Genomic DNA, 25,602 nt, shown 5'->3' with positions numbered 1-25,602 from the left:
GTTTGTTAAGTTGAACCAATGTCCTGGTTTAACTTGCTGAGATAGGAGACAGACCAGACCAAGGAGGCAATGGGTCATTTAGGTGTTTTTGTGGTCTGGGGAAGAACCACCAGGCCCCCCAGCAGGCAGACCGAGCTAGGCTGGGCTTACCCTGACCCCGAAGGGATATGTTTGCACCCCAGCTGCAGCTAGTTATCTTTCAGTGTGGGGCCTCTGGGAACGTTCAGTTGTTTCCCTTGAGATTTACACAAAAGCTCAACCCCTAATAAGGAAAGGAGCTCTTCTGTAAGCTGCTAGGACAGCTTTGCTCATTGTTTCGAGCTTAAAGGGTCTCAGAATCTCCTGCTTATAATCCCCAAGAACCTAAATTGGGCAGGAGCATCTCCCAGGCCCTTCCCTGCTTCCAGACACGGGCAGGAGACCTGTCCTGGGCAGCTCACACTGATCTTCACCTCTACAACCTAGAGTTAGACTTTGTAGCAACCGAACACCTGGCCTATCACAGCAGGGCAAAGGTCAGGCTTTAGGGTCCAGTCTGTCGACCCCCCTATCTCCTTCCAGATAGTTTCTGCCTACTAAGGAAGGCACTCAGCTCTGAGTGTGTATCTTGCCTGTGGTCCCCACACTTAAGGTCACTTAAGTGACTTTCTGGGAGGGTGGGAGGAGTGGCCATAATATGCAGTGCCCTTCTGTCCCCTGGCCTTAAGATTGTTGGAGTCTGCACTGAGGAGCTTCACGCAGCCCAGCAGTGGAATGGGCAGGGAATCCTGGAGCTGCTGCGGACAGTGCCTGTGTAAGTACTCACCTGCCCTGTGGATGGGGACCTGGCTCCCACGCCTGGGGGAGCCCCCTCTCACCTTCTCCACCCTGCAGGGGCTTCCCCTTACATTGCTCTTCTGATACTGGTTTTTCATACCAGGGCCTACTAAGGATTCTCTCCCTGATAGCCCCTGACCACTAACTACACCCCTGTTTTCTGGGCCTGGGGCAGCAAACAGGGCTGTCCATCAGTTACTCAGACACTCAGTTACCATCCTGTGCTTCTTGTCTACAGCGCTGGCGGCCCCTGGCTGATAACTGACATGCGGAGGGGAGAGACCATATTTGAGATCGATCCACATCTGCAAGTATGTCTTGAGTGAGGAAAACCTTTCTAGCACACTGTGCCTAGGCCTCTTCCAAATAACACTGGCTTTCATCCTGGGAAAACGGAGAAGCTTTATTTGTGAGTGAGTAGAAATACAGCATGATTTGGAACTTGTCCCTTGAATTCTGCAGAGTACATTAGAGAACAGAAATTTCAGGCCAGAAAAGCTTGTCTCACACACATGGATTTTTGCACTTAAAAGATGATTAATTTTATTTTATGCCAACCATACATCAATAAGCCTGACATTTAAAAATTTTAGATCCAGATCAGGGAGATAACATAATGGTTATGCAAAAACCATTCATGCCTGAGGCTGCAAGTTTACAGGTTCAATCGAGGGGCACCACCATAAGCCAGAATTGAGTAGTGCTCTGATACAATACATAAAAATAAAATAAAATAAAAAGGGCGTATCGCACCAAAGTGAAAGACTCTGGGGTGGGTGGGTGGGTGGGGAGAATACAGGTCCAAGAAGGATTCAGAGGACCTAGTGGGGGTTGTATTGTTATGTGGGAAACTGGGGAATGTTATGCATGTACAAACTATTGTACTTACTGTTGAATGTAAAACATTAATTCCCCAATTAAAAAAAAAAAGAGAGAGAGAAAAAAAAAGATCACCAGCATGAAAAAAAATCAATATAATGGTGGGGGAGATAGCATTATGGTTATGCAAAAAGACTTTCAAGCTTGAGGTTCCGAAGTCCATCCTCCAAACCGTCATAAGCCAGAACTGAGTGGTGCCCTGGCTAAATAAAAATAAAGGAGAGAGAAAAATCAGTATAATGTAGACATAGCTTGCCCGTTGTTCATCCTCCACATTCCCCTTCTCCAAAGAACACGGGAGACTTCCCCACTGTGCCACTGCCTTACACTAGACAGAATAGGTGATATTGACACATGGCTTAGTTACAGGGGCAAGCCCTGATTGGTCCAGTGGCCCCATTCCCCTTTTAGATACATTTTCACCTTGGGCAGTCGTCGAGCTCCCCCCCTGGGTAGGTGGGCATTCCTTGGTCTGTGAAGGTGGCCTTTATGCACTGGCTTGTCACTGACTGTCACTGAGGTCCACCTGTACTGGGTTGTGGTGTCAGCTTTGGTGTTTTTAAATATATATAAAACAGATGTCCCTTCTGCATGCAGGCAAGAACCCTTTTTGCTTTTTCCTGCATGGAGCACATGAGCTGCTCCTTACTGCCAGCCTCTCCTTATCTCTGCCCAGAAACCCCAGTTTTACCCCAGGCTGATAGTAGCACTGGAAAAGAGGAGATTGTGATTGAGGAGGAGGCGTCCAAGGTGGGGCCACCTGCTGACTGGTCATAGAAACGAGGACCTCACATGCACAGTACAAATTTGCGTGCTGAATTTTGAAAGTCACAGAAGAGTACAGCTTGCTTCCTTCTGGAGTGTTCATGAAGCAGGAGCAACAGATAGCTCATCATGTGCCTGGCATGTGTCTGCTTCCTTCAGCTTCCCCCACCACCAGTTACAAGCCACAGTCCCCTCCAAGCTTCTCATGCTTCTAAAAATCTGGTAAGCCACAAGCAGCTACTAGAAGCTGCATGTTCCTCTCGAAGGGCACATGGTGGCAGGGGAAAGTTAGCAGGGGGACATGCCTCCAGCAGTTCCCGGGCCCTATTGCAAGACCTGCGAGACCTTGGGCAGAAAGCCTACTCATTCACAGATGATGCTCCTCTATTTTCCTAGTGCCTCTAACACTGAAGTGTTCAAAATGCTACCAGGATGCTCTGTTACCTCTGCTTTAAACTTGGTTTCCTTGTAGCTTCTGCTTATGCAAGAACCAGGAACCATAAGATCTGTGTTTCCCAAAGCCCCTATTCTGCAGCCACTCAGAGATCCAGCATGGGGCAGTGTGGGCTACTGTTGGCAAGTGCCAAGTACTAAGACCAGCCTGCTTCTCTGACTTAGTAGAGGAAGCACCTATCCTTCCTCTACATGCTGAGAACACTTCTTCTCATCTTGAGGCTGCCCTGAGACGAGCCAGCAGGAGGATCCAGAGCAAGTAGTAGTAATCTTTAAAGTCAAGCGGGGGGGGGGCGGCGGTTCTAGGAGAAAGTTTGATTTTCTGTTCAGATGGCTCTAATAACCAGATGAAACTCCCTGTACTTGAGTGGACCCTTCTGAGGCCTGTTTGCAGTCAGTTCATTTTAGGGCTGGCTCTTGCTCCTTTGATTCGAGCACATGTTGGCTGTGTGCCTAAACAAGTTCCTTACCTTCTCTGATTCTCACCTCTCTCTTACTTCTAATGCAAGTGGGGTGACCTGGTTGTACCCGGAGGGGTCGTCATTTCTTTACTTATTAGTAGATGAAGGTAAAGTCATCACCAGAGAGGGGGCTAGCTAGGGCTCTCCTCCCAGCAAAGCAGGGCCTGCATGTTTCTTCCTGAAACACAAGAGCTGCTGTTTACCTGTCCCTGTGTCTAGCTTTGCCCAGGCTGAGTGTAGCACTGGAAAGGAATGAGAAGGTGACATCCACAGCAGGGCCACTTTCATAAGGAATAAGGACCATATACAAACTTACCTTGTGCTGCATGCCTAGCTAGGCTTCCTGGCTAGTTTGGTACCTATGAAGCCGGGGGTGGGGGGGTGGGGAGGAGGGTATAGACACTTACAGAGATGCCCACTCAAGATCTTTGGCCCATATGGTTGCTGACAAGCAAGATCAGTAAAGCTTTGCAGATGACCTCCAGTCAGAGCCCAGCATCACAGAACTATGTTTTAACAGAAATGCCCAGGATGTTTGGGTACAACTCTTCCCTGAGGCCATTTGGAGTGTTTGGATTTAGCAACGCCAAAGCCTTTGCAGAAGCAGGGCCTCTGGTGGGCTTTGCTGATGGTCAGTGCCATTCAGGCTCTCCTTTGAGCCTGAGAAATGGAAAAGAAATTCCAGATTCAGAACTCTGGTGGCGTGAATGGTGTGGACTCAAAACCCTGTCTACATGTAATTCTGTAATATAAAAATAAATTTAAAAAAGAACAGAAAAGAAACCCCATCCAAAGTTCTCAGCCAGACAAGCTAGCAATGCCACCGCCTGGGGAAGTCCTGCCCTTCTGCTCTCTGAGGGCATGTCACTTCACAAGCACACCCTCTGCTGTTAGAAGAAGAAACTGCAGGTGGGAGCTTGGAGACCTGGCCTCTCTCTCCCACCTGTGGCCAGCTTCCCCCCCACCCCCATGCTCTGTCATGGCTACTGAGGGGTTCTTTCTGGGTGACCAGGAGGATAGAAAGGCTTGTGCCTTTCCCCAGGGAAGCAGATCCTTTAAAAGAAAACAAAACAAAACTTTATTCATTTATTATTGGATAGAGACTGAGAGAAATTGAGAGGGGATGGGAGAGACAGAGAGATACCTGCAGCACTACTATACCACTTATGAAGCTTTCCCCAGCAGGTGGAGACCAGGGATTTGAACCTGTGTCCTTGTGCATTGTAATGTGTGCGTTTAGCCAGGTGTGCCACCGCCTGGCCTCAAGAAGTAGCTCCTTACTCTGCCACTTCAGTTCTACAGGCCAGCAAGAGGTGGCCAGAGTTGGGGATCCGAAATAGTATGAAGGTCATTTCATTGGAAGGTTGCTGGCAGAAGTGCAGCCTCTCTTGGGGTTTTCAGTCTTCCTGTCTTCCCCCTGGAGGAGCCCACTGGCTGGCAGAGACCATCATGCACTGGTAACCAGAGGAAGCAGCCCATCCTTCTTCTACATGCTGAGAACACTTCTCAGAGATCTGTTCTTTTTTTATTATTATTTTATTTATTTATTCCCTTTTGTTGCCCTTGTTGCCTTTTTTATTGTTGTTGTACTAATTATTGTTGTTATTGATGCCGTCGTTGTTAGATAGGACAGAGAGAAATGGAGAGAGGAGGGGAAGACAGAGGTGAGAGAAAGATAGACACCTGCAGACCTGTTTCATCGCCTGTGGAGCGACTCCCCTGCAGGTGGGGAGCCGGGGGCTCGAATCGGGATCCTTACGCCGGTCCTTGCGCTTTGCACCATGTGTGCTTAACCCGCTGTGCTACCGCCGGACTCCCAGAGATCTGTTCTTTCAGTGCTTCCCCTGTGCTCAGCACCTACAAGAGCTCAGTAAATACTGGAGAGGAGGTGGTGACTGGGAGGGTAGTAGTGACCTTGAGTCATGAGTTCGATGAAGGAACTCTGGTTCTTTGATTCTTTCCAAGCAGGAGAGAGTTGACAAAGGCATTGAGACGGATGGCTCCAACCTGAGTGGTGTCAGTGCCAAGTGTGCCTGGGATGACCTGAGCCGGCCCCCTGAGGATGATGAGGATAGCCGGAGCATCTGCATCGGCACCCAGCCCCGGCGTCTCTCTGGCAAAGGTGGGGAACTGACTCCCAGCCTGTTTGTCTCTCTCACCCCCCCCCCACCCCTGCTTGGTTTTCAGGATCGCTAGGGTAGATCTCTAATAAGAATAGTTCATTCAATGGTTTATTTCCTGGCATGACTTGAACAGCAAGTGGAGTCTCCCAGTGGGGTGGGATTAAGGGAGCCTACTGGCCTGTTCCTCTTGTGCTTCCTGTGTGTGTTACAATTGCACCACCAGCAGTGACCATTATGTTCTTGATTTGCCCCTTTGTAATCTGAGGTCATGGAGGTGAGTGGAAGCCATAGAACAGTTGCAGGAAAAGACTACAGTCCACCCAAGTGCAGGAGAACAAGTACTGGCCACCCACAGAATTGACAGAGGGCCCAGCTCTGGCCTGAAAGCCCTGCCAGATCCATGGATCATGCTGGCCTCACAGTCCAAGGTCTCACAGGCCTTAAATGAGGACAGCTTAAGTGTGATGTGAGGCCAACTTGAAAATTCTGTACACAGATAGTATAAGAAACCATGGCAGGGTACCTGCACCCCCTGCATCCCAGGGCACCTTGGAGAAGGAGAATATCACTCCTGCTGGAAATCCGCCATGCTGGTCTTACTAGAGGAATGAACAACTGTGGCTTTTAGTAAAGAGCATCCTTAACTCCAGAAGAAAAGCTTCTACGGGGCTGGCAAAATAGCTCACTTGGATAGTGTGCTGCTTTGCTATGTGCACAACCCAGGTTCACATCCAGCCCCCACCACACTGAAGGAAACTTCTGTGCTGTGGTATCTTTTAATGTTTTTTTGTTTTGCTTTGTTTATCATTGTTGTGGTTATTATTGTTGTAGTTATTGATGTTGCTGTTGGATAGGACAGAGAGAAATGGAGAGAGGAGGGGAAGACAGAGATGGGGAGAGAAAGATAGACAGACACCTGCAGACCTGCTTCACTGCTTGTGAAGTGACCCCCCTGCAGGTGGGGAGCTAGGGGCCTTACGCTGGTCCTCGAGTTTCATGCCATGTGTGCTTAACCTGCTGTGCTATAGGCCGACCCCCTCTTAGCACAACCATTATGCTATCTACACCGCCCCCCCTTTTTTTTTTAACCAGAGTACTGCTTAATTCTGCTTTATGGTGGTACGGAGGACTGAACCTGGGACTCTAGAGCCTCAGGCATGAGAGTCTCTTTGCATAACCATTATACTATCTAACCCCGCCCTTGTAGTCTCTTTTACTCTCTTTACCTTCTCTGTCTCTATCTTTAAAAAGGGGGGTTGGGCGGGTGGTGATGCACCTGGTTAAACTCTCACATTATAGTGCACAAGGACCCAGGTTCAAGGCCGTTGTCCCCACCTGCAGGGGGAAGAAGCTTTATGGGTGGTGAAGCAGGGCTGCAGGTGTCTCTGTCTCTCTCCATCTCCCTTCCCTCTTAATTTCTCTCTGTCTCCATCCAATAATGAATAAATAAATAAAATAATTTTTTAAAAAGATAAATGGGGAAGTCGGGCGGTAGCGCAGCGGGTTAAGCGCACATGGTGCAAAGCGCAAGGGCCACATAAGGATCCCAGTTCGAGGCCCCGGCTCCCCACCCGCAGGGGCGTCCTTTCACAGGCGGTGAAGCAGGTCTGCAGGTGTCTATCTTTCTCTCCCCCTCTCTGTCTTCCCCTCCTCTCTCCATTTCTCTCTGTCCTATCCTATAGTGATGATATCGATAACAACAACAATAAGACGACAAAGGGCAACAAAATGGAATAAAGAAAGAAAGAAAGAAAGAAAGAAAGAAAGAAAGAAAGAAAGAAAGAAAGAGAAATAAGATAAAGAAATGGGAAAAGAAGCTTCTCTGTGTGTGTGTATTTACAACTTCTTGTTCTCCATTTCTGTACTCCCCACCTTTTCTTATTTTTATAAGACTAAGTTAACCATTAGTAATAATAAAGGCCGGAATAAAGTACCTTCTTTTTTCTTTTCTCAGATATATATAGAGAGAAGCAGAGAGAGTGAAAGAGACCACGGCACTGAAGCTTTCTTCAATGCAGTGGGGATCAGGCTTGAACCTTGGTCACACACATGGCAAAGCAACACACTCTACAAATGAGCTCATCCTGAACTCCTAGTGCAAATGTATTTGATCTCTTTCCTGCCCTCCTGCTTTGTTCTGACTGTCAGTTCTATAAGAGGTGTAGAGAGAATGCATATGGTATAAGAATCATTCAGTTGCCGGAGCCAAATGGTGGCACACCTGGTTAAGTGCGCAAGGACCTGGGTTTAGCCCCTAGTCCCCACCTGCAGGGGTAAAGCTTCACAAGTGGTGAGGGAGGGCTGTGTCTCTCTGTCTCTGTCTTCCTCTCTTTCCCCACCTTCGCTATCAATTTCTGGCTGTCTCTATCCTATAAATAAAGGTAATAATAAAAAAAAAATTTAAGGGTGGGGGTATAGCATAATGGTTATGCAAAGAGACTTTCATGCCTGAGGCTCTCATGTCCCAGGTTCAATCCCCTACACCACCATAAGCCAGAGCTGAGCAGTGGTAAAAAAAAAAAAAAAAAAAAATAGAAACCTTAAAAAAATTTTTTAAGAGTATGTATATTCAATAAAAGAATCATTCAGTTGCTTTTGAAAAAATTGACGATTTAAGGAGAGATTCATAGTCTTATTCAAAGACTAATTTTATGAGACAGTGGGAGAGAACCACAACTCCATACACAATGCCAGGAATTGAACTTTAGACCTCACACCTGTAGCGTTGGCTCTCTACACACTGAGCCATCTCCCTCATCAATGAGTCACTTTTTATTGGAAAAGTAATCTATGCCACTTAACGAGTTAAACAGAAAAGTTAATGATTGCAGTCTAGGAGGTAGCACAGTGGATAAACTGTTGGACTCTCAAGCATGATGTCCTGAGTTCAGTCCCCTGCAATGCATATACAAAAGTGATATCTAATTCTCTTCTCTCTCTCTCTTTTCCTATCTCTCTTCTCCTATCATAAATAAATAAAATCTATTTTTTATTTATTTTTTTTGCCTCCAGGGTTATTGCTGGGGCTCAGTGCCTGCACCATGAATCCACTGCTCCTGGAGGCCATTTTTCCCCCTTTTGTTGCCCTTGTTGTTGTAGCCTTGTTGTTGATGTCGTTCATTGTTGGATAGGACAGAGAGAAATGGAGAGAGGAGGGGGAGACAGAGGGGGAGAGAAAGATAGACACCTACAGACCTGCTTCACCGCCTGTGAAGTGACTCCCCTGCAGGTGGGGAGCCGGGGGCTCGAACCGGGATCCTTGCGCCACGTGCGCTTAACCCGCTGCGCTACCGCCTGACCCCCAATAAAATCTATTTTTTTAAGTTAATAATTATGCCATTCTTCTCCTCTAAGCTCATTCTTTGAATCATCAATGCTAATTTGCTTTTTTGTTTATTCAGGGATTAAATGTTAGGACAGGGGTAGATAGCATAGTGGTTATGCTAAGAGACTTTTCATGTCTGAGGCTCCGAAGTCCCAGGTTCAGTGCCCTGTGCCACCATAAGCCATAGCTGAGCAGTGCTCTGGTAAAAAAGGAGAAGAGAACAGGTAAATATTAGATCAAAACCTCAATATTGGGGGATTAAACTAGTAAGCTTTTCCCTCAAAGATGATCAAAGCACTGTGCTCAGAAATAATTCCAAGAGACTCCTTTCTCACCTCCTGGCCCTTGCCAGACCCTTGGAGGATCATGGTTCCCTGGGCCAGGGTCGGATGATGATCCAGGAATCCCACTAACCTAGCCCAAAAGGAGAGCAGGCCCAGTTGCTCACTTAGAACCTAGAAGCTGATGTTACAGGTGCCTGTCCATTTATGACAGCTCATTGCAGCCCTTACAGACTCCGTTTCAGTAGACATAATCTCTGAACATTGGGCGGTGTCAGGCCTTGCCATTCACTGTCTTAGGGAGCTATGCTAAGGGTGAATCTAAGGCCTGTGATGCAGGAAGCAAAAAGGACAGTGCAAAGTGTCTGAAGCCTGCACCATGTCTTGTAGATGATTGGTACTGCATTCAGACTTTCTGGAGAGCACAGTGCAGCCTCTAGCCTGGATCCTGAGCGTGCACTCAAATTAGATCTCATGGAAGTAGAATAGATCTTATGGCTGATGTCTGGCTTAGGCTCAGGACCTGCCTCCAGGGGGTCCTTTCCCCAGTGCATTTACAGAACCAGCCTCCCAGAACTGGTTTGGGGGGCAGGGCGGGTGTTGAGAGTTCATTAGGCAACTTAGTGGTGTCATTGCAGATACAGAGCAGATCCGGGAGACCCTGAGGAGAGGACTTGAGATCAACAGCAAACCTGTCCTTCCACCAATCAACCCTCAGCGACAGAACAGCCTAAACCTCGACCGGGCCCCGTAAGTTTCCTGCCCTCAAAGGGGGTTAGTATAGCTATTTGGCATCAGCATCCCAAAGCTGGGGCAGGGACTAGTTTTGTCCTAAAGGGTCTGTCCCTGTGGCTTGCCTGAGTGCGAACAATATCTGAGGCCCTTGCTGGATGGGCCTGGGGTCTCTGGAGCATACAGATCTGTGGGTCATAGCAGACCAGGGATATAAACATCAGTAAATATTTACATGGATTGTGTGAGCAGATGAGAGGCCATGTTTGGGGCCAAATCTGACCTGGGGCCTCCCTGCCTTGTTAAAGCCCATTGTGCTGAGCACAGTCTACCCCTCACCCCTTATCTTGGCTTCAGCCAGAGTTGCCCTTCCTTCCTTCCTGGAGCCTGGTCTCCGGCTGATAGCTGGAACCCCAGGGACCTCCCTGTCTGGCCAGCCCCATACTGGATGCCTGCTACTGAGGCCCTTCTTCCTGCCTCCCTTCCATGGGGCCATGGGCTGGGCGGGAAGGAAGGTCCTTTGTAGGCCTCTGTTGCCTGTTCAGGGGCCCCTATAGCCCTTGGAAGACTGTGGCCACCCCAGAGGTCAGATCTGCTTCCTGTTGACCTCTCTTCCTTTGATAGAGGACAAATGGTGGGCAGGACTGGAGCTGCGCAGCCCACTCTTCAGCCCCCACCCTGCCTTTGGTTCCAGGACAGCTCTAGGGAATAGCTGCTGGCAGGGATGCATGGGAGCTGGAAGCCCAGAGCAAGAACCGTGCCTGCCAAGGAGGAAGTCACTGTGCCCTGGGCTAAAAGGGAGGCAGAGAACTCCTACAAAACCAGGGTGATCTGTTCTTCCTCTAAGAAGTCTTTATTATACACTGGCTGTGTAGCGAGCTCAGGACTCGGGGGCCCGTCTGGGATATAGTCTCTTCCTTCGAGGGGGAGGGCCATGGGAGCTGCAACAACTGGGGTGAGTTTGACTGTAGATGCAGTCTGCTGGAAATAGCTCCTCTTTGAATTTTAGCTGCAGATGTGGTAGTGATTTGACACACTATACAAAGGACAAGTCAGTGTAGTGTGGAGTAGGTAAGGAGGGCTTCTTGGAAGAGGAAGAGCTTGACTTGGACTTCAAAAGGGGTCCTAGAATTTAACATGGGGAGGAGGAGCTAAAGGGGATGAAACAGGCAACCTGACTGGTTAAAATTGAGGTTGTCAACTGGGAGCAGCTTGTGGAGTTGGAAGGGTTATTGTGGGGAGAGGGCATGCCCACAGTGACTGTCCTGTCATCCCCAAACTGTGCTGTTTGGCGTGAACCTGGAGAGCTCTTACCTCTGTCTCTAAGCTACTTTCCACTCTAACCACTGGGTTTCTCCAGTCAGCCACATTGAAGTAGCTAGCTCACAGCTCTGTGTGCTATGCTTCCCTTGGCAGGAGCAGATGGCCAGGCAGGTACATGGTCATCTGGAAACTCTCCACCTGTGAGTCTGGACCCTGTCCCAAGGGCACACTCCTTCCCATTCCCTGAGCTTGGCTTCTCCCTCTGGGCCCCACTGGCACTGCTGGGAGACTGGGAACTATCTGAAGGCTTAAAGGCTCAAGCAGATTGTCTGCAGCTAGTAGACAAGTTCAACCCAGATGCCCCTCCCACCTCTGGAAGGTCCAGATTTCTGGACAGAAGAGCAGGGCTCTTACAGAGATACACCCCATGGTCCCTCTTGTATAGCTGGAGTAGGTTTGCAGTTTTGCTCTCTTACATGTACTTCCAGCTGCTACACACACACACACACACCCCAGATGTTCCGAGAAGACATAAGGCTCTGTGTTCCGAGATGTACACTTTCAATCAAGTGTTAGCCCCTCTCTCCAGCTGGGCAGTGGGGCATTGGATCTAGTCCAAGGGCTAAGTATAGGCATAAGGCAGTGGCTGAAGCCTCCACCCTTTGGCCTGAATTAGCTGAGCTGCAGAAAGATGGATGGGAATAGATCAGAAGTGGTAGCCTTCTGGGGTCACCTCCCCTCCCTATAGCTCTGGTACCCATCAAGTCTCCAAAGTGCTAGAATCTGCAGTCTGGAAGGAACCAGAACTTCTCCTCTGAGGTTCTCAGTGCTGATTACCAAATTGTTAGCAGTAGGTTGAGAAATGGCTCCTCTCCCATTGCCGAGAGCATCTTTCAGCATGCCCCTCAAGTCTCTGAAGATTCCAGCTCCCTATTATCTCAGGATCGATGATGATGGACTTAGTTCAGACTAGCAAGCACAATTGTAATATCTGTGCTGCTCACTCTGGGACCTGACCCCATTTCAGGCAAACCACATGGACTGCGACTGAGGAAGCGGCTTGAAATGTGCTGGCACCAGTGTTTGCTCTTCTCCCTGTGGGGCACAGCAGTGTGGGCCTTATTGTGTCCATGCCTCCAATTTTCCTTTAGTCAGGCTTTCTGAGCCGGGGTGATCTGATGCATTGGTCTTCATGGATCTGAATATGGCCTGAGGACTCTACAGTTCAGAAGAGCTGACCCAGCCTGGGCCTCAGCAGCTGGGCTCTGGCCTACATGAGTCCAGCCTCTGCTTTGCACACACATCAATAGTAACTGACACTTGCCACAAGGTAGCTAACATTCCAAGTACCTTAAACTATATTCGTTTACTGCCTCCTCATAGTCTCACTCTACAGAGCAGATAATTTAATTTAGTGTATATTTATAGATGAGGAAACTGAGGAACACAGGAGTTAATAAGTAACTTGGCCTGGGCTAGAAATGAGCGGCACTAGGGCCCAGAAGATAGTTCACCTGTCATCATGTAGTTTGCCACATGTGGGGAATGGAACTCAAAGGGTCAGTTGGGAGCAGCATTTTACAGGCACAAAGCCCTAGTAGAAGGGGAAAAGAGAGACAAAGAAAGGAATGGAAAGAGAGGAAGGAATGTAGGGAAGCAGGCAGGCACAGATGATGACACTTCCAGCATTCTGTCAACCATTCACACAAAGTGATCTTCCTTACTCTGTTCTCAGAGACCCCTTGAAGGGCATGCAAACCATGTCTGAGGCAGTCATGACCCTCACTAGTGGGCCTCCTTGAACTAATCAAATCATGAGTGGTGGAGTGGAGCAGGAGACCTTTCACATGACTCTGAGGACAAGTCTAACTCCCTTTGTTGGAGGCTTACTGTGAGTACTGAATCTTAAGGAGGATTTGCCTTCAGCATCCATGCTTCCAAATCCCAGAGACCACGAGCCTGGTCATAAATGGCTTGTTTATTTATACCAGTGTTATTTTGCCACATAAAGCCCTGTTTTGGGTTGGGGTAGATAGCATAATGGTTATACAAAAAGACTCTTGTGCCTGAGTCTCTGAAGTCCCAGGTTCAATCCCCTACACCACTATAAACCAGAATTGATTGGTGTTCTTGTAAAAAAAAGCAAAAAAAAAAACAAAAAAAAAACAACAGCAACCATAAAGCCATGCTTTCTTCTTTTTCAGAAACAAAATCAGCCCTCTCTCACCCTCTACTACCTTGGGCCTGGGGGTTTTGTTATTGTTGTTGTTGTTTTCTTAAGACCTTACTTCCTGTTTCCCAGAAAGGCAGGCCCCTCTGGGTAACCTGCTTCTCTCCCACTCACCCCTGCCAGTCCTCCTCCCACTGCCTTCCCGGAAGGAGAGTCTTTGGCCTCTCTGGGTCTCCTTCCAACGTTTCACAACCCTTGCATTCCAGCTGTGAAATTTGTATCTGACTTTTCCCAAGATGATCAGTTGAGAAAAGCCTCCTTGGTCTTGCTGGCGCCTCCCTTCCCACTGCCTTCCCCGGGTGAGTTCAGGAAGCCTGGGAAGCTATTCCTTTTTGCCACTCAAGCCTGGCTTGAGGACTGTGACAGTTGGCATGCACAGGGAACTGGGGGTGGTGGGGAGTCACCTGGTCACCTGGCATCCTCTCTGCCTGAGGTTACCTGGGCCATCATGTGTGTGGTCAGGCCCATCACCTGGGGCAGTTTGCACTTCTAGAAACTTGTTCTAGTGCTGGGTAACTGCTGCCACATCCCAGCTGTAGCTCCTCGCCCTCCTCCTCCTCTCCCTCTCCTCTTCCTGCAAGTGCCTCACTGAGTTAGAGGACCTCGGGAGCTCTCTGGGTCATGCACCCTCCCAAAGAGAGTCAGAGCTCCCACATGTGTGCTGACACATGTGTTGGCTGGGGAAGCACTTTATAGTTGAGGCACTACTAAGCAGACTAGCCATTATTGCCAAGCCACATTTCTTGATCTTCTGGAATTGCGCCAACGACTTAAGGTCTTTTTTCTTTACATCCCTAGAGAATTAAGATGTTTTTGTTTTACCAGAGCACTGCTCAGCTCTGGCTTATGGTGGTACAGGATATTGAACTTGGGACTTTGGAGCCTTAGGTATGAGAATCTTTTTGTATAACCATTGTGTCCCTCAGTACTCTTGTGACATTCACTTCTGCACTCTTCTCCTAACACATGTGCACAAATTTTTCTCTACTTTTTTTAAAAATGTCATTTTTATTTATTCATTCTTGAGAAATAAGAGAGAGCCAGAACATCACTTTGGCACATGCACTGCCAGGAACCAAACTCAGAACCTCCTGTTTAAGAGTCTATTACAGTGGCGCAACTGGTTGTGTGCATGTTACAGTGCACAAGGACCTGCGTTGGAGCCTCTGGTCCCCACCTGCAGGAGTGTGCTTCATGAGCAATGAAGCAGGGCTGCAGGTGTCTCTCTCTCTCTCTCTCTCTCTCTCTATCACCCTCTTCCCTCTCGATTTCTGGCTGTCTCTATCCAATAAATACATTTTTTTTTTTTTTTTTTAAAAAGAGTCCATTGCTTTATCCACTGCATCACCTCCTGGGCCATTTTTCTCTCTACTTTTCTGAATGTCTCTGCTTTCATCTATCTGGCCTCTTAGATGGGGTGACTTTGCTGCCTCTGCTGCCATCATGAATAGATTGTGACCTGGCCCAAGGATTCATCCTTCAGAGCAAGTGTTTTATTTTGTTCTACCTAAGAAGACTAATTAGAAACAGAAATATCTCATTTGCATCCAAGGGACTGGGGGCAGAAGGTGAGTTTCTGTGTAGGGGGTAGCTGGGCTTTTGCCTCTCGCACACAGAACAGTCTTTGGTAACCCTGCTTTTAGGGTCTGTGGTGTCAGCACAGCAGCCAGCCTGGAGCCTGCATCTGTCATGTTGGCTTCTCTCCCCACTCCCACACTGGGGAAGTACGGTTGTTTTCACTGGAGAGAAAACCCAGAAAGAAAAAGCCCTGTTCTCAGAGCCCCAGCCAGGCTTCTCTGCCAAGCTGATGGGAGGAAGAGCCCAGGCCCATAAGCTCTTCAGTTCCTTTTTGCACACCTCGCTGTGCCGTGATCTGTGTCTGTCATGCTTCGTGCCTGCACTGATGTCAGACTTCTCTTAGAAATGTGCTTCTGGGGGCCAGGCAGTAGCGCAGCGCCTTAAGCTCACATGGCGTGAAGCGCACAGACCAGCATAAGGCCCCCAGCTCCCCACCTGCAGGGGAGTCGCTTCACAGGCAGTGAGGCAGATCTGCAGGTGTCTATCTTTCTCTCCCCCTCTCTGTCTTCCCCATCTCTCTCCATTTCTCTCTGTCCTACCCAACACCAACGGCACCAATAACAACAATAACAATAATAATTATAATAATAATAATCACAACAATAAATTTTTTTTTAAAAAAAAAAGGCGGGGAAAAAATAGCCTCCAGGAGCAGTGGATTCATGGCGCAGGCATCAAGCCCCACGAAAACCCTGGAGAAAAAAGAAAAAAAGAAATGTGCTTCTGAAAAGGCAGAACAAGGGGCACCACTGCTGAGCTGGTACTGCAGATGTCTGTGTGAACTGTTCTACTTCCCCAAAGAGACGCAGTCTTGGCTGCTGTTATACCCGGGCCTCAGAGTTCATGGCCACCATGTTGGAATTCTCAGTCCAAACTGCATCTCCTTCCTTGTGTTGCACAACCAGGGGTATTTTTATCACCCATCCTTGATCCTCAGTGTCACCCAACACTTTAGCAGTGAGTCACTTCTCCAGAGAAGGGAAAAGGAAGGCTCAAAGGTGAGAGTTGGAAAGAGGAAATGAGTCATTGTCGTAGAAAATGAAAAGCCAAGGGCTCAAGCTAGACTGGCTCATTCAGGAATTCAGGGACCCCGGTCAGAGGGCGCAGTTGGGGACGAGGCCCATGGTGCCCAGAGGAGCCCTTTGTTGAAAGAAGTGCCCTAACGGAATGAAAACTGTATCACCAACCACGTGGCCCACTGCTCCATCACCATGTTGGGATGCGCGCAGCAGAAAGAGCCTCTTTTCTCTTTTGGTTGTTGTTGTTCACCAGCAACCTTTCTCGACCTTGTTCTCCTAGTATCATCCCCATCAGAGAATTTGTCAGAATGAACAGGTAGTACAGCCTGTGGTAGCAGAGGTGAGCTGGCGCCCTCACCCCCGTCCCACACCCGCACTCTGTCCCGGTACTGCCCTGAAGCAAACCTGCTTGTAGTTCTTTTTTTTTTTTTTTTCTGGAAAGTTCAGAGCCTTCTTCAGAAATCTGAAAGCAAAAGGTGTCCTCTCCCCAGCTGGAGGCAGAACCCAAAGGCCTGCCTGACCAGGCTCCAAAAGCCAAACTGAATCTTTGCCAATCCTAATGCCCTGGTTCCTGTTCCTGGTGGTGCTAGGGATTGAACCTGGGATCCTCAGACATGAAAGTCTATTTTAAAGATTTATTTATTTATTTGTTTGTTTGTTTGTTTATTTTATGAGAAAGAAAGGTCAAGAAACCAGAGCATCATTCTAGCCCAAGCGATGTAGGGATCAAACTTAGGACCTCATCCACTGCACCACCTTCCAAGCCTTTAATTAGGCCATATAATTTAGGGTCAGTAAGCTAGGAATAAGTGTCAGAGCCAAGATATAATAAACTTTAGGTTGTTTGATTCCAGATCTAGCCTTCTTTGCCACTGGACATTGCTTCTTAAAAAATAAAAAAAATAAAAAAAAAAGGATGAAAGTGGAAGAGGTACCTGTCAGTTCTCAGGAAAAACATAAATGGAAAGATACCCTTGAAGTCCACATATCAGTGGACAGACTGAAGCTAATATTTTAATTGGTCTGGAAACCCATGACAGTGGCAGATCAGAGGGAGTCATTTGACTGAAAGAAACAACTAACATTGAAGTGAAATCTGCTGGGCTGAATCTGTTCCATCAGAATGAACGAGGAAGGCATACAGAAAATGGGTCGCAACATGAGAAGGCGGCCAGGGGAATCAGCAGGTGAGGGTGGAGAACAGTTCTACAGTGATGGCTGTTCAGCAAGGGCAAAGGGTAGCTGGACTGTAGTAGTTTGAAAGGATCTTCTGGAGAAACATCTCTAAGATAATAAAATTGAAGAACCAGGGATGTAGCTCAGTGGGTAAGCATTGGACTGTCAAACATGAAGTTCTGAATTTGACCCTTGGCATCTGATGTGCCAGAGTAATGCTCTGGTTTATTCTCATAGTCTCTCTCTCTCCTCTCTCTCTCTCTCTCTCTCTCTCTCTCAGGAAATAGTAAATAGAGGCCAAGCAGTGACACACCTAGTTGAGCAAACATATTACAGTGGGCAAGGACCCAGGTTCAAGCTTCTGGCCCCCACCCACAGGGGGGAAGCTTCATGACTGGTGAAGCAGGGCTGCAGGTGTCTCTCTGTCTCTTTCCTTGTCTATCTCCCCTCTCAGTTTCTGTATCTATCCAATCAATAATAAATAAATAATATTTTTTAATGGAAATAGTAAATACTTTTTAAATTTTTGTTTTTTTATTCCCAGAGCACTGCTCAGCTCTGGTTTATGGTGGTGTGGGGGATCGAACCTGGAACTTGGCGCCTCAGGCGAGAGAGTCTGTTTGCATAACCATTATGCTGTTTTCCTCCACCCAGAAAATAATAAATAAATATTTTTAAAAGAAAGTAAAATTCATGATGTATTTGAATGTCTTGGAAAAATCTGTAGGCTACTGGCAATTAGTTTAGGATTGAATTTTGAATTACTGATACACATAGAAAGCTATCATAAATATTGAATAGAAAAATACATTAAAAGGTAATCATAGTAAACTACTTGACTCAACTCTAAATAGTATTAATCTTCATAGATCTGAGTAGTCATTATAAAGTTACTATATAGGAGGGGTTAGATAGCATAAAGGTTAAGCAAAAAGACTCTCATGCCTGAGGCTCCTAAATTCCAGGTTCAATCCCCCACAGCACCATAAGCCACAGTTGATCAGTGCTCTGGTGAGAGAGAGAGAGAGACTATGTACTAGTGATTAAAAAATATATATATATATCATATAGGATGGAGGTAGATAGCATGATTATGTAGAGACTCTCATGCCTAAGGCTTCAGAGTCCTAGGTTCAGTCTCCTGCACTACCATAAGCCAGAGCTAAGTAGTGCTCTAGTAAAAATAAGTAAATACTGTGCCAGGTGGTGGTGCAGTGGGTTAAGCGCACATGGTGCAAAGCACAAGGACCGGCCTAAGGATCCCAGTTCAAGCTCCCGGCTCCCCACCTGCAGGGGAGTCGCTTCATAGGCGGTGAAGCAGGTCTGCAGGTGTCTATCTTTTTCTTCCCCTCTCTGCCTTCCCCTCCTCTCCATTTCTCTCTGTCCTATCCAACAACAATGACAGCAATGACAACAATAAACAACAAGGGCAGCAAAAGGGGGAGAAAATAGCCTCCAGGAGCAGTGGATTCATGGTGCAGGCACCAAGCCCCAGCAATAACCCTGGAGACAAATTTAAAAAAATAAAAATAAGTAAATAAAATAAATGGTCTTATAATTTTCTTGGGAGGGTGGGGGAACGGATAGAAGAACACTAACAGCTTCTCTTTTACATTAGAAGACAATAAATGAGGGGCTGGCTAGTGGTGCACCTGGCTAAGCGCACGTTACAATATGCAAGGACCCAGGTTCGAGTACCTGGTCCCCACCTGCAAGGGGAAAGCTTTGGGAGTGGTGAAGCAGTGCTGCAGGTGTCTCTCTGTCTCTCCCCCCGCCCTTTGTTTTTGCCTCCAGTCACTGGAGTTTGGTGCCAGCACTACAAATCTACCGCTTTTGGCGTTTTCTGTTTCTGTTTTTGTTTTTGTTTTTTGGATAGGACGGAGAGAATTTGAGAGGGGAGGGAGAGGGTAGATAGAGAGAGGGAGAAAAAGATAGACACCTACAGACCGTCACCACTTGTGAAGCACCCCCACCCACCCACCCAAGTGAGGAGCTGGGGTCTGGAACCGGGATCCTAACACTGGTCCTTGTGCTTTGTGCCATTTGCACTTATCCCGTTGTGCCATCACCAGAACCCTCTCTCTCCTTTTTTTTTTTTTTTCCTCCTCCAGGGTTATTGCTGGGCTCGCCTGCACCATGAATCCACCGCTCCTGGAGGCCATTTTTTCCCCCTTTTGTTGCCCTTGTTGTAGCTTCGTTGTGGTTATTATTATTGCCCTTGTTGACACAATTCGTTGTTGGATAGGACAGAGAGAAATGGAGAGAGGAGAGGAAGACAGAGAAGGGGAGAGAAAGATAGACACCTGCAGACCTGCTTCACCGCCTGTGAAGCGACTCCCCTGCAGGTGGGGAGCCGGGGGCTCGAACCGGGATCCTTGCCGGTCCCTGCGCTTTGCGCCACATGCGCTTAACCCACTGCGCCACCACCCACTGCGCCACCGCCCGACCCCCTTCTCTCTCCTTCTTTAGCACCTCTTTCCCTTTAGACTTCTGGCTGTCTTTATCCAATAAATAAGTAAAGATTTTTTTTTATTTTAAAAATAAGATAATAAATAGATAAAACTTGAAAGGGGGAATACTGAGAAGCAGAAATACAATATATTAGCAATATCAAGGAAAATACCCAAAGAGGAAAAACAAATATAAAACACTACCCACAGAATCAACTACCAGAGGTAAAAAGTGCTGGTCTCTGAGGAAGAGGGTATGGAAAACTGCTGACTATTTTAATTTTCATGAATCTTCCAGAACAATTTGACTCTTTAGCCTTTGGGGGTGGGGAGGTATGGAGAACAGTCAAGCAAGTAGTCCAGTGGCTAAAACCTTGGGATCTCAATCATAAGGTCCTGAGTTTGATCCCTAGTTACATGTGAAAGAACTATGCTTGGGTTCTCTCATAAATAAATAGTTTTTTAAAATTTTTTTATTATCTTTCTTTCTTTACTGGATAGAGACAGTCAGAAATCAAGAGGTAGGGAGAGACAGAAAGACACCTGCACCCCTGCTTCAAAGATCATGAAGCTTCCTCCCTACAGGTGGGGGCCAGGGGCTTGTATATGCTTAACCAGGTGCGCCACCACCTGGTCCCAAATAAATAGTTTTTATTTAAATAAGTAAAATTATAGGAGCTCTTACAGTTTGTCCTGCCTAGTTAAAAAAAAAAAAAAAAAAAAAAAAAGATGGCACTTTCCAGGTAAAAATAACAGAATTGGTACTAAGACCAGCCATAGTCCCTTTGAGGAACTTCAGTTTTCTCAGTGTTGTGCTCAGAGCTGAAGGTAAGCAGTGAATGAGGAAAAAAAAAGTGAGTGAGGAAAAAAAAAAAAGGGGGTGTGGGGCATTCTGTAGCTAAAGTTCAAAGATAGATGCTGGCTTACACAGATTGAAATCAATCACCTGCCCATCCACCCATGCCCTGCCCTGCCCCCCCATTCCAGTCCTCAAGGTCTTCAAAATGCCACCAGTCTATGACTCTCTAATCTGAGATGTAACAGACCATACCATGTATGATTTTCTAGAAGTTTCTCTTAAAACTCCATCAAATACTCTTTGAGAAACCCTACCTGGCTTCTAGGAAGCAGTCCTTTTAAGAGTGCAGGGGGTGGGGGGGAATGTGTCTTCATGGTCTCGAAACCACAGAAGGAAAGACTACTACAAAGGATAGGAGGTCCTTATGGGGAAATATTGTGGTTATGTTGTCAGTGGTGTCGGGAAACCCTTTATTTACTTTTTGGTGTGACTTGGGACAGTTACTTAAAGTCTTTAAACTTCAGCATCATCTGTAGAATGGGAAAGACAATTTCAATTTATGTTTTTTATGTAAACAAAAACAAAGTACTCAGAGTTCAGCGTAGGACTTGGAACCCCAGTCTACACTCAATAAGAGTTACTTCTTACTATTATTGTGAATTATGCTCTGAAAACTGAAAAGGAGGTGTAGCACCCTCCAAAGACCAATCTTGAGATGAGCCATACTGTGGTAAAAATAAAAACAAACAAACAAAATCCAATTAAAGATGCTATTTAATTTATTGCATGTGAGAGAGGAAAAGAGTTTTCGGGTCCAAGTGATGGTGCACTTGGTTGTTACATGCTACAGTGTGCAAGGGCCCAGGTTCAAGCTCTCGGTCCCCACCTACAGGGGGAAAGCTTTGTAATGTGTGTGCTCAACCAGGTGTGCCACCGCCCAGCCTTGGGGGGGGGGGGGAGAAAGCTTTGTGAATGGTAAAGCAGTGCTGTAGGTGTCTCTTTGTTTCTCTCCCTCCCAATCCCTCTCAATTTCTGGCTGTCTCTATCCAATAAATTAATCAAGATAATTTTTAAAATGTTAAAGAGAAAGTATCATGTAGGATAGAGGCAAGCCAGAGCGTGTTTCCGGTTCATATACTGAACCTGGAGCCTTAGACATGCAAGTCTAAAACTACCAGTTGCGCTATCTCCCCAGCCTAACTTAGCTTTTTCATTTATTTGTTCTTGTTTTTTAAGAATTTGAACAAAAGCTGGAAGGAGAAGTATGTTATAGGACCACAAACTTTAAGGAACAGGCTAGAAAATTTGAAACTCCAAAAGAACCAAACCTTGGGGGGAAAAAAAAAAAAAGAGTTCGAGCCCCCGGCTCTCCGCCTGCAGGGAGTCGCTTCACGGGCGGTGAGGCAGGTCTGCAGGTGTCTGTCTTTCTCTCCCCCTCTCTGTCTTCCCCTCCTCTCTCCATTTCTCTCTGTCCTATCCAACAACAATGACATCTATAACAACAATAAAACAACAAGGGCAACAAAAGGGAATAAATAAATGTTTAAAAAAATTTTTTAAAAGGCAAAAAGAGAGAGAACACACTCACTTTTGTTTGGAACAAGAAGACAACTTGGACCCATTGTTTGGACAGGGACATGTTAACCAGTGGTAGAGACAGAGCAAAAGTTACTTATTCTGTTATGCGTCCATCTCAAAGAGTGACTATCAGACTAGGAAGGGTCATACATGCACTAATAAGAGAATTAAAGCCTGGATTTTAGATTTTGGTTCACATGTATCATGACCCAGGATACCAGGCATAATGGGAGATGGACTCACAAAGCTCCTGTCAGTAATCTTTGAAGGAATGGGAAAAAGGTGTTGGCAGACTGAAAGCACAACAAAGTTTCCAGATGCAAAAAGGATCTTAAACTCTCTAGTGAGTTTGGTGTAAACTCTCAGAGAAAATTCTAAACGAAATTATTTAGTAAGTAGGCTGTGGATTCTCTTGAAGGAAAACATTGGGTCTGGGGGTTGGGCGGTGGCGTAGCGGGTTAAGCGCACATGGCATTAAACGCAGGGACTGGCATAAGGATTCAAACTCCTGGTAACCACCTGCAGAGGTGGTTACTTCACAGGTGGTGAACAGGTCTGCAGGTGCCTATCTTTCCCCCTCTCTGTCTTCCCCTCCTCTCTCGATTTCTCTTTGTCCTGTCCAACAACAACAGCAACAACAATAGTAATAACAACAACAATAGACAACAAGGGCAACAAAAGGGAAAATATAGCCTCCAAGAGCAGTGGATTCCTAGTGGAGGCACCAAGTCCCAGCAATAACCCTGGAGGCAAAAAAAAGAAAAGAAAACACTGAGGTCCCAGAAGTCAACATGGACTCAAAAAATCAGGGATCATGGTCCGGGAGGTGGCGTAGTGGATAAAGCATTGGATTCTCAACCATACATGAGGTCCTGAGTTCAATCCCTGGCAGCATGTGGGCCAAAGTGGTGTCTGGTTCTTTCTCTCTCTGCCTGTCTTTCTCATGAATAAATAAACAAATTCTTAAAAAAAAGAAGAAGAAGAATCAGGGATGCCTTACCATCACTTAACTCACTGCCTTTTTGTTGTTGTTTATGATTATTGTTTATGATTTTGCAGTACTAAGGAGTGAACCTAGGGCCTCGCACTTGTATGATGCCTGAGCAGCCTCCCCCAGCCTGACTCTTATTTATGTTTTTAGAGAGAAGAGAGAGAGAGACCACAACACTGCTCTACCATCCTTGAAAGTCCTCCCTACACCATCCCCATGCTATCCATGATGCTCCCATGGTAGAGCTGAAGCTTGAACCCTGGGCCTCACACATAGCAAGGTACATGCCTTTCTAGGTGAGCTATCTCCCAGTTCTCTCACTGCCTTTTAAGAAATAGCTGCGGGAGTCTCGGGGTAGCTCAGCAGGTTAAGCGCAGGTGGCGCAAAGCGCAAGGACTAGCGTAAGGATCCCGGTTCAAGCCCCCGGCTTCCCACCTGCAGGGGAGTTGCTTCACAGGTGGTGAAGCAGGCCTGCAGGTGTCTATCTTTCTCTCCTCTCTGTCTTCCCCTCCTCTCTTCACATTTCTCTCTGTCCTAACCAACAACAATGACAATAATAACCACAACAACGTTAAACAACAAGGGCAACAAAAGGGAATAAATATTTTTTAAAAATCTAAAAAAGAAAAGAAATAGCTAGACCAGTGAAATAGCTCACTTAGATACTGTGCTGCTTTGCCATGTGTGTGACCCAGGTTTAAGCCCAGCCTCTACCACACTGAAGCAAGCTTTGGTGCTGTGGTTTCTTTCACTCTCTCTTACTTCCTCCCTCTCTGGAAAGCAAACAGAAAGGGAGAGAGCGGAAAAAAGAAGAAAGAGAGAAAGGAGCTATTTCTCTCTATTTGACAGAAGTGCTAACAACTATATAGTAAGGTTCAAAGTCTGGGTTGGGAACATTGATGGTAGGCTCATCAGTTTTGTCAATAATATGAAGGCAGGAGGGAATGCCAATATGATGGATGCCAGTGTCAGATTTCATAAATATCCGGACTGCTTGAAACACTAACCAGATAATATAGACTTCGACTCTTAGCTCCAAATAATCCACAGTACATACAAGATGAGGGATAAGGATCCAAAGTGCAGCCCAAGGGAGAGGGCCCGAGGGGGGTTTTGTTGACAGAGGAAGTGCAGTGTGAGTTAGTATAATGAACCTCATTATACTCCACAAAGAATAGACAATTTGATGACAGCTGTAATAGAAATAAAGTATCCCAAAGAAGGCCCAGTGTCCCTCTGTACGCTGCACTGGTTCCACCATGCTATGTATTTATTTCAGCACATGCCCTTTCACTGCCAGTCTTAACACTCTTGGGTTCACAGGCTAGAGTGAATCTAAGGCAGAGTGACTTAGGTGGATAGAAGACTTGAAATTTTTGTTAAAAATTGGGTCCACAGGGGGCCAGATGGTAGCGCAGCTGGTTAAGTGCAGGGAGCAGCGTAAGGGTCGCTTCACAAGTGGTGGAGCAGGTCTGCAGGTGTCTATCTTTGTCTTCCCCTCCTCTCTCCATTTCTCTCTGTCCTATCCAACAACAACAGCAATAACATCAGTAACAATAATAATAACAACAACATGGGCAACAAAAATGGGAAATATGGCCTCCAGAAGTAGTGGATTCCTAGTGCTAGCACCGAGCCCCAGTGATAACCCCAGAGGCAAAAAAACAAAAATTGGGTCTACAAATGCTGCAACAGAAAAACCACTGACGGACTGCCACAGCAGCCTGGGACTCTGCAAGGCATCACGGCAGTTTGGATGAAACCACCTTAAGGCAACTTGAGAACTGCAGGTGACAATTGCAGGAAGGCTGATTGATTGTGCACTGTACAAGGAAGACCTTACCTCGCCTCAGCGGAACAAAGGCCTCAAGGGTTTTATTGGCCTGTAGTCAGACCTTCCCAGAGGTCTAGCAGCTTAGGGTTGTGTGTTTAGGAAGTCAGGAGCCCCTGCAAGTCCCATCTCAGAAATGCCCTCTCCCAAGCTCAGGGCAAGGACCTTTGCTCAGAAAAGGGAACTGAGCTGGCCAGAGGCAGTTAAATTTGGGGCCCAGGATAAAGGCAAGCAAGGCCTTCTTAAGTTATCAACATTCTTGCAGGAGGAGCAGATAGACTTCCAGAGGCAGTCAGCTGACGTCCTTTTAATGCTTTCCAGATACATTCTGAGCACCTGCTATATGCCAGGCACTGTTGGATGTATCACATGGGGCCTCTCTTTTAATCCTTTGAACGAAAAGGTTGTTATTTATTCCCATCAGGAGGATCCTGAAGCTTAAGTCATTTGTTCAAGGTCCTACATAACTCAAGCCCAGAACCTATCTGCTTAGCCATTTTGCCTCCTGGAGCAATAGCTGGCACCCTTCATGCCCAGGCTGCATGTGCCTCACAGTTCTCCATGGCAGGTATGGGTCATGCCTCCCCAGCCCTGCTCCCTTTCAGCCCCTGAAGCTCCGCCTTTCCCTCCACCTGGGGAGAAAACAGCCCAGCTGAGAAATTAGGCCACGCTGGCGAGCTCACTACTTATTTTTTTATGACTAAAATTAAGCTGACAACCATGCAAAACATTGCAAACCTGTGTCGGCTGCAAATTTAATACCTCGCCCAGCCCACACAAATAATTCATGCTTCTGCATCGATGTCCAGAAAAAACAAATCAGCAAAAAGCTCTCTCTCTGTGTGTGTGTGT

General features: G+C 46.8%; 1 protein-coding gene across 2 annotated transcripts in view; it reads left to right on the top strand.

Moving 5' to 3' along the window:
- Positions 1 to 25,602, top strand: part of SUFU (SUFU negative regulator of hedgehog signaling) — a 154,395-nt gene that overhangs the window by 101,136 nt on the left and 27,657 nt on the right. The window contains exons 5-8 of one of the 2 annotated variants that reach the window (XM_007530743.3): positions 708 to 793; positions 1,055 to 1,127; positions 5,343 to 5,496; positions 9,742 to 9,853. In XM_007530743.3, coding sequence (XP_007530805.1) covers positions 708 to 793; positions 1,055 to 1,127; positions 5,343 to 5,496; positions 9,742 to 9,853 — 425 coding nt within the window. Of the gene's footprint in view, positions 1 to 707; positions 794 to 1,054; positions 1,128 to 5,339; positions 5,497 to 9,741; positions 9,854 to 25,602 lie in introns of both variants that reach the window. The other variant, XM_016191522.2, reaches the window with a different exon arrangement.

This window comes from Erinaceus europaeus, chromosome 14 (assembly GCF_950295315.1).
Source record: "Erinaceus europaeus chromosome 14, mEriEur2.1, whole genome shotgun sequence".
In the NCBI taxonomy this organism is placed as follows: Eukaryota; Metazoa; Chordata; class Mammalia; order Eulipotyphla; family Erinaceidae; genus Erinaceus; species Erinaceus europaeus.
This window is presented reverse-complemented; position numbering and strand designations above follow the sequence as displayed.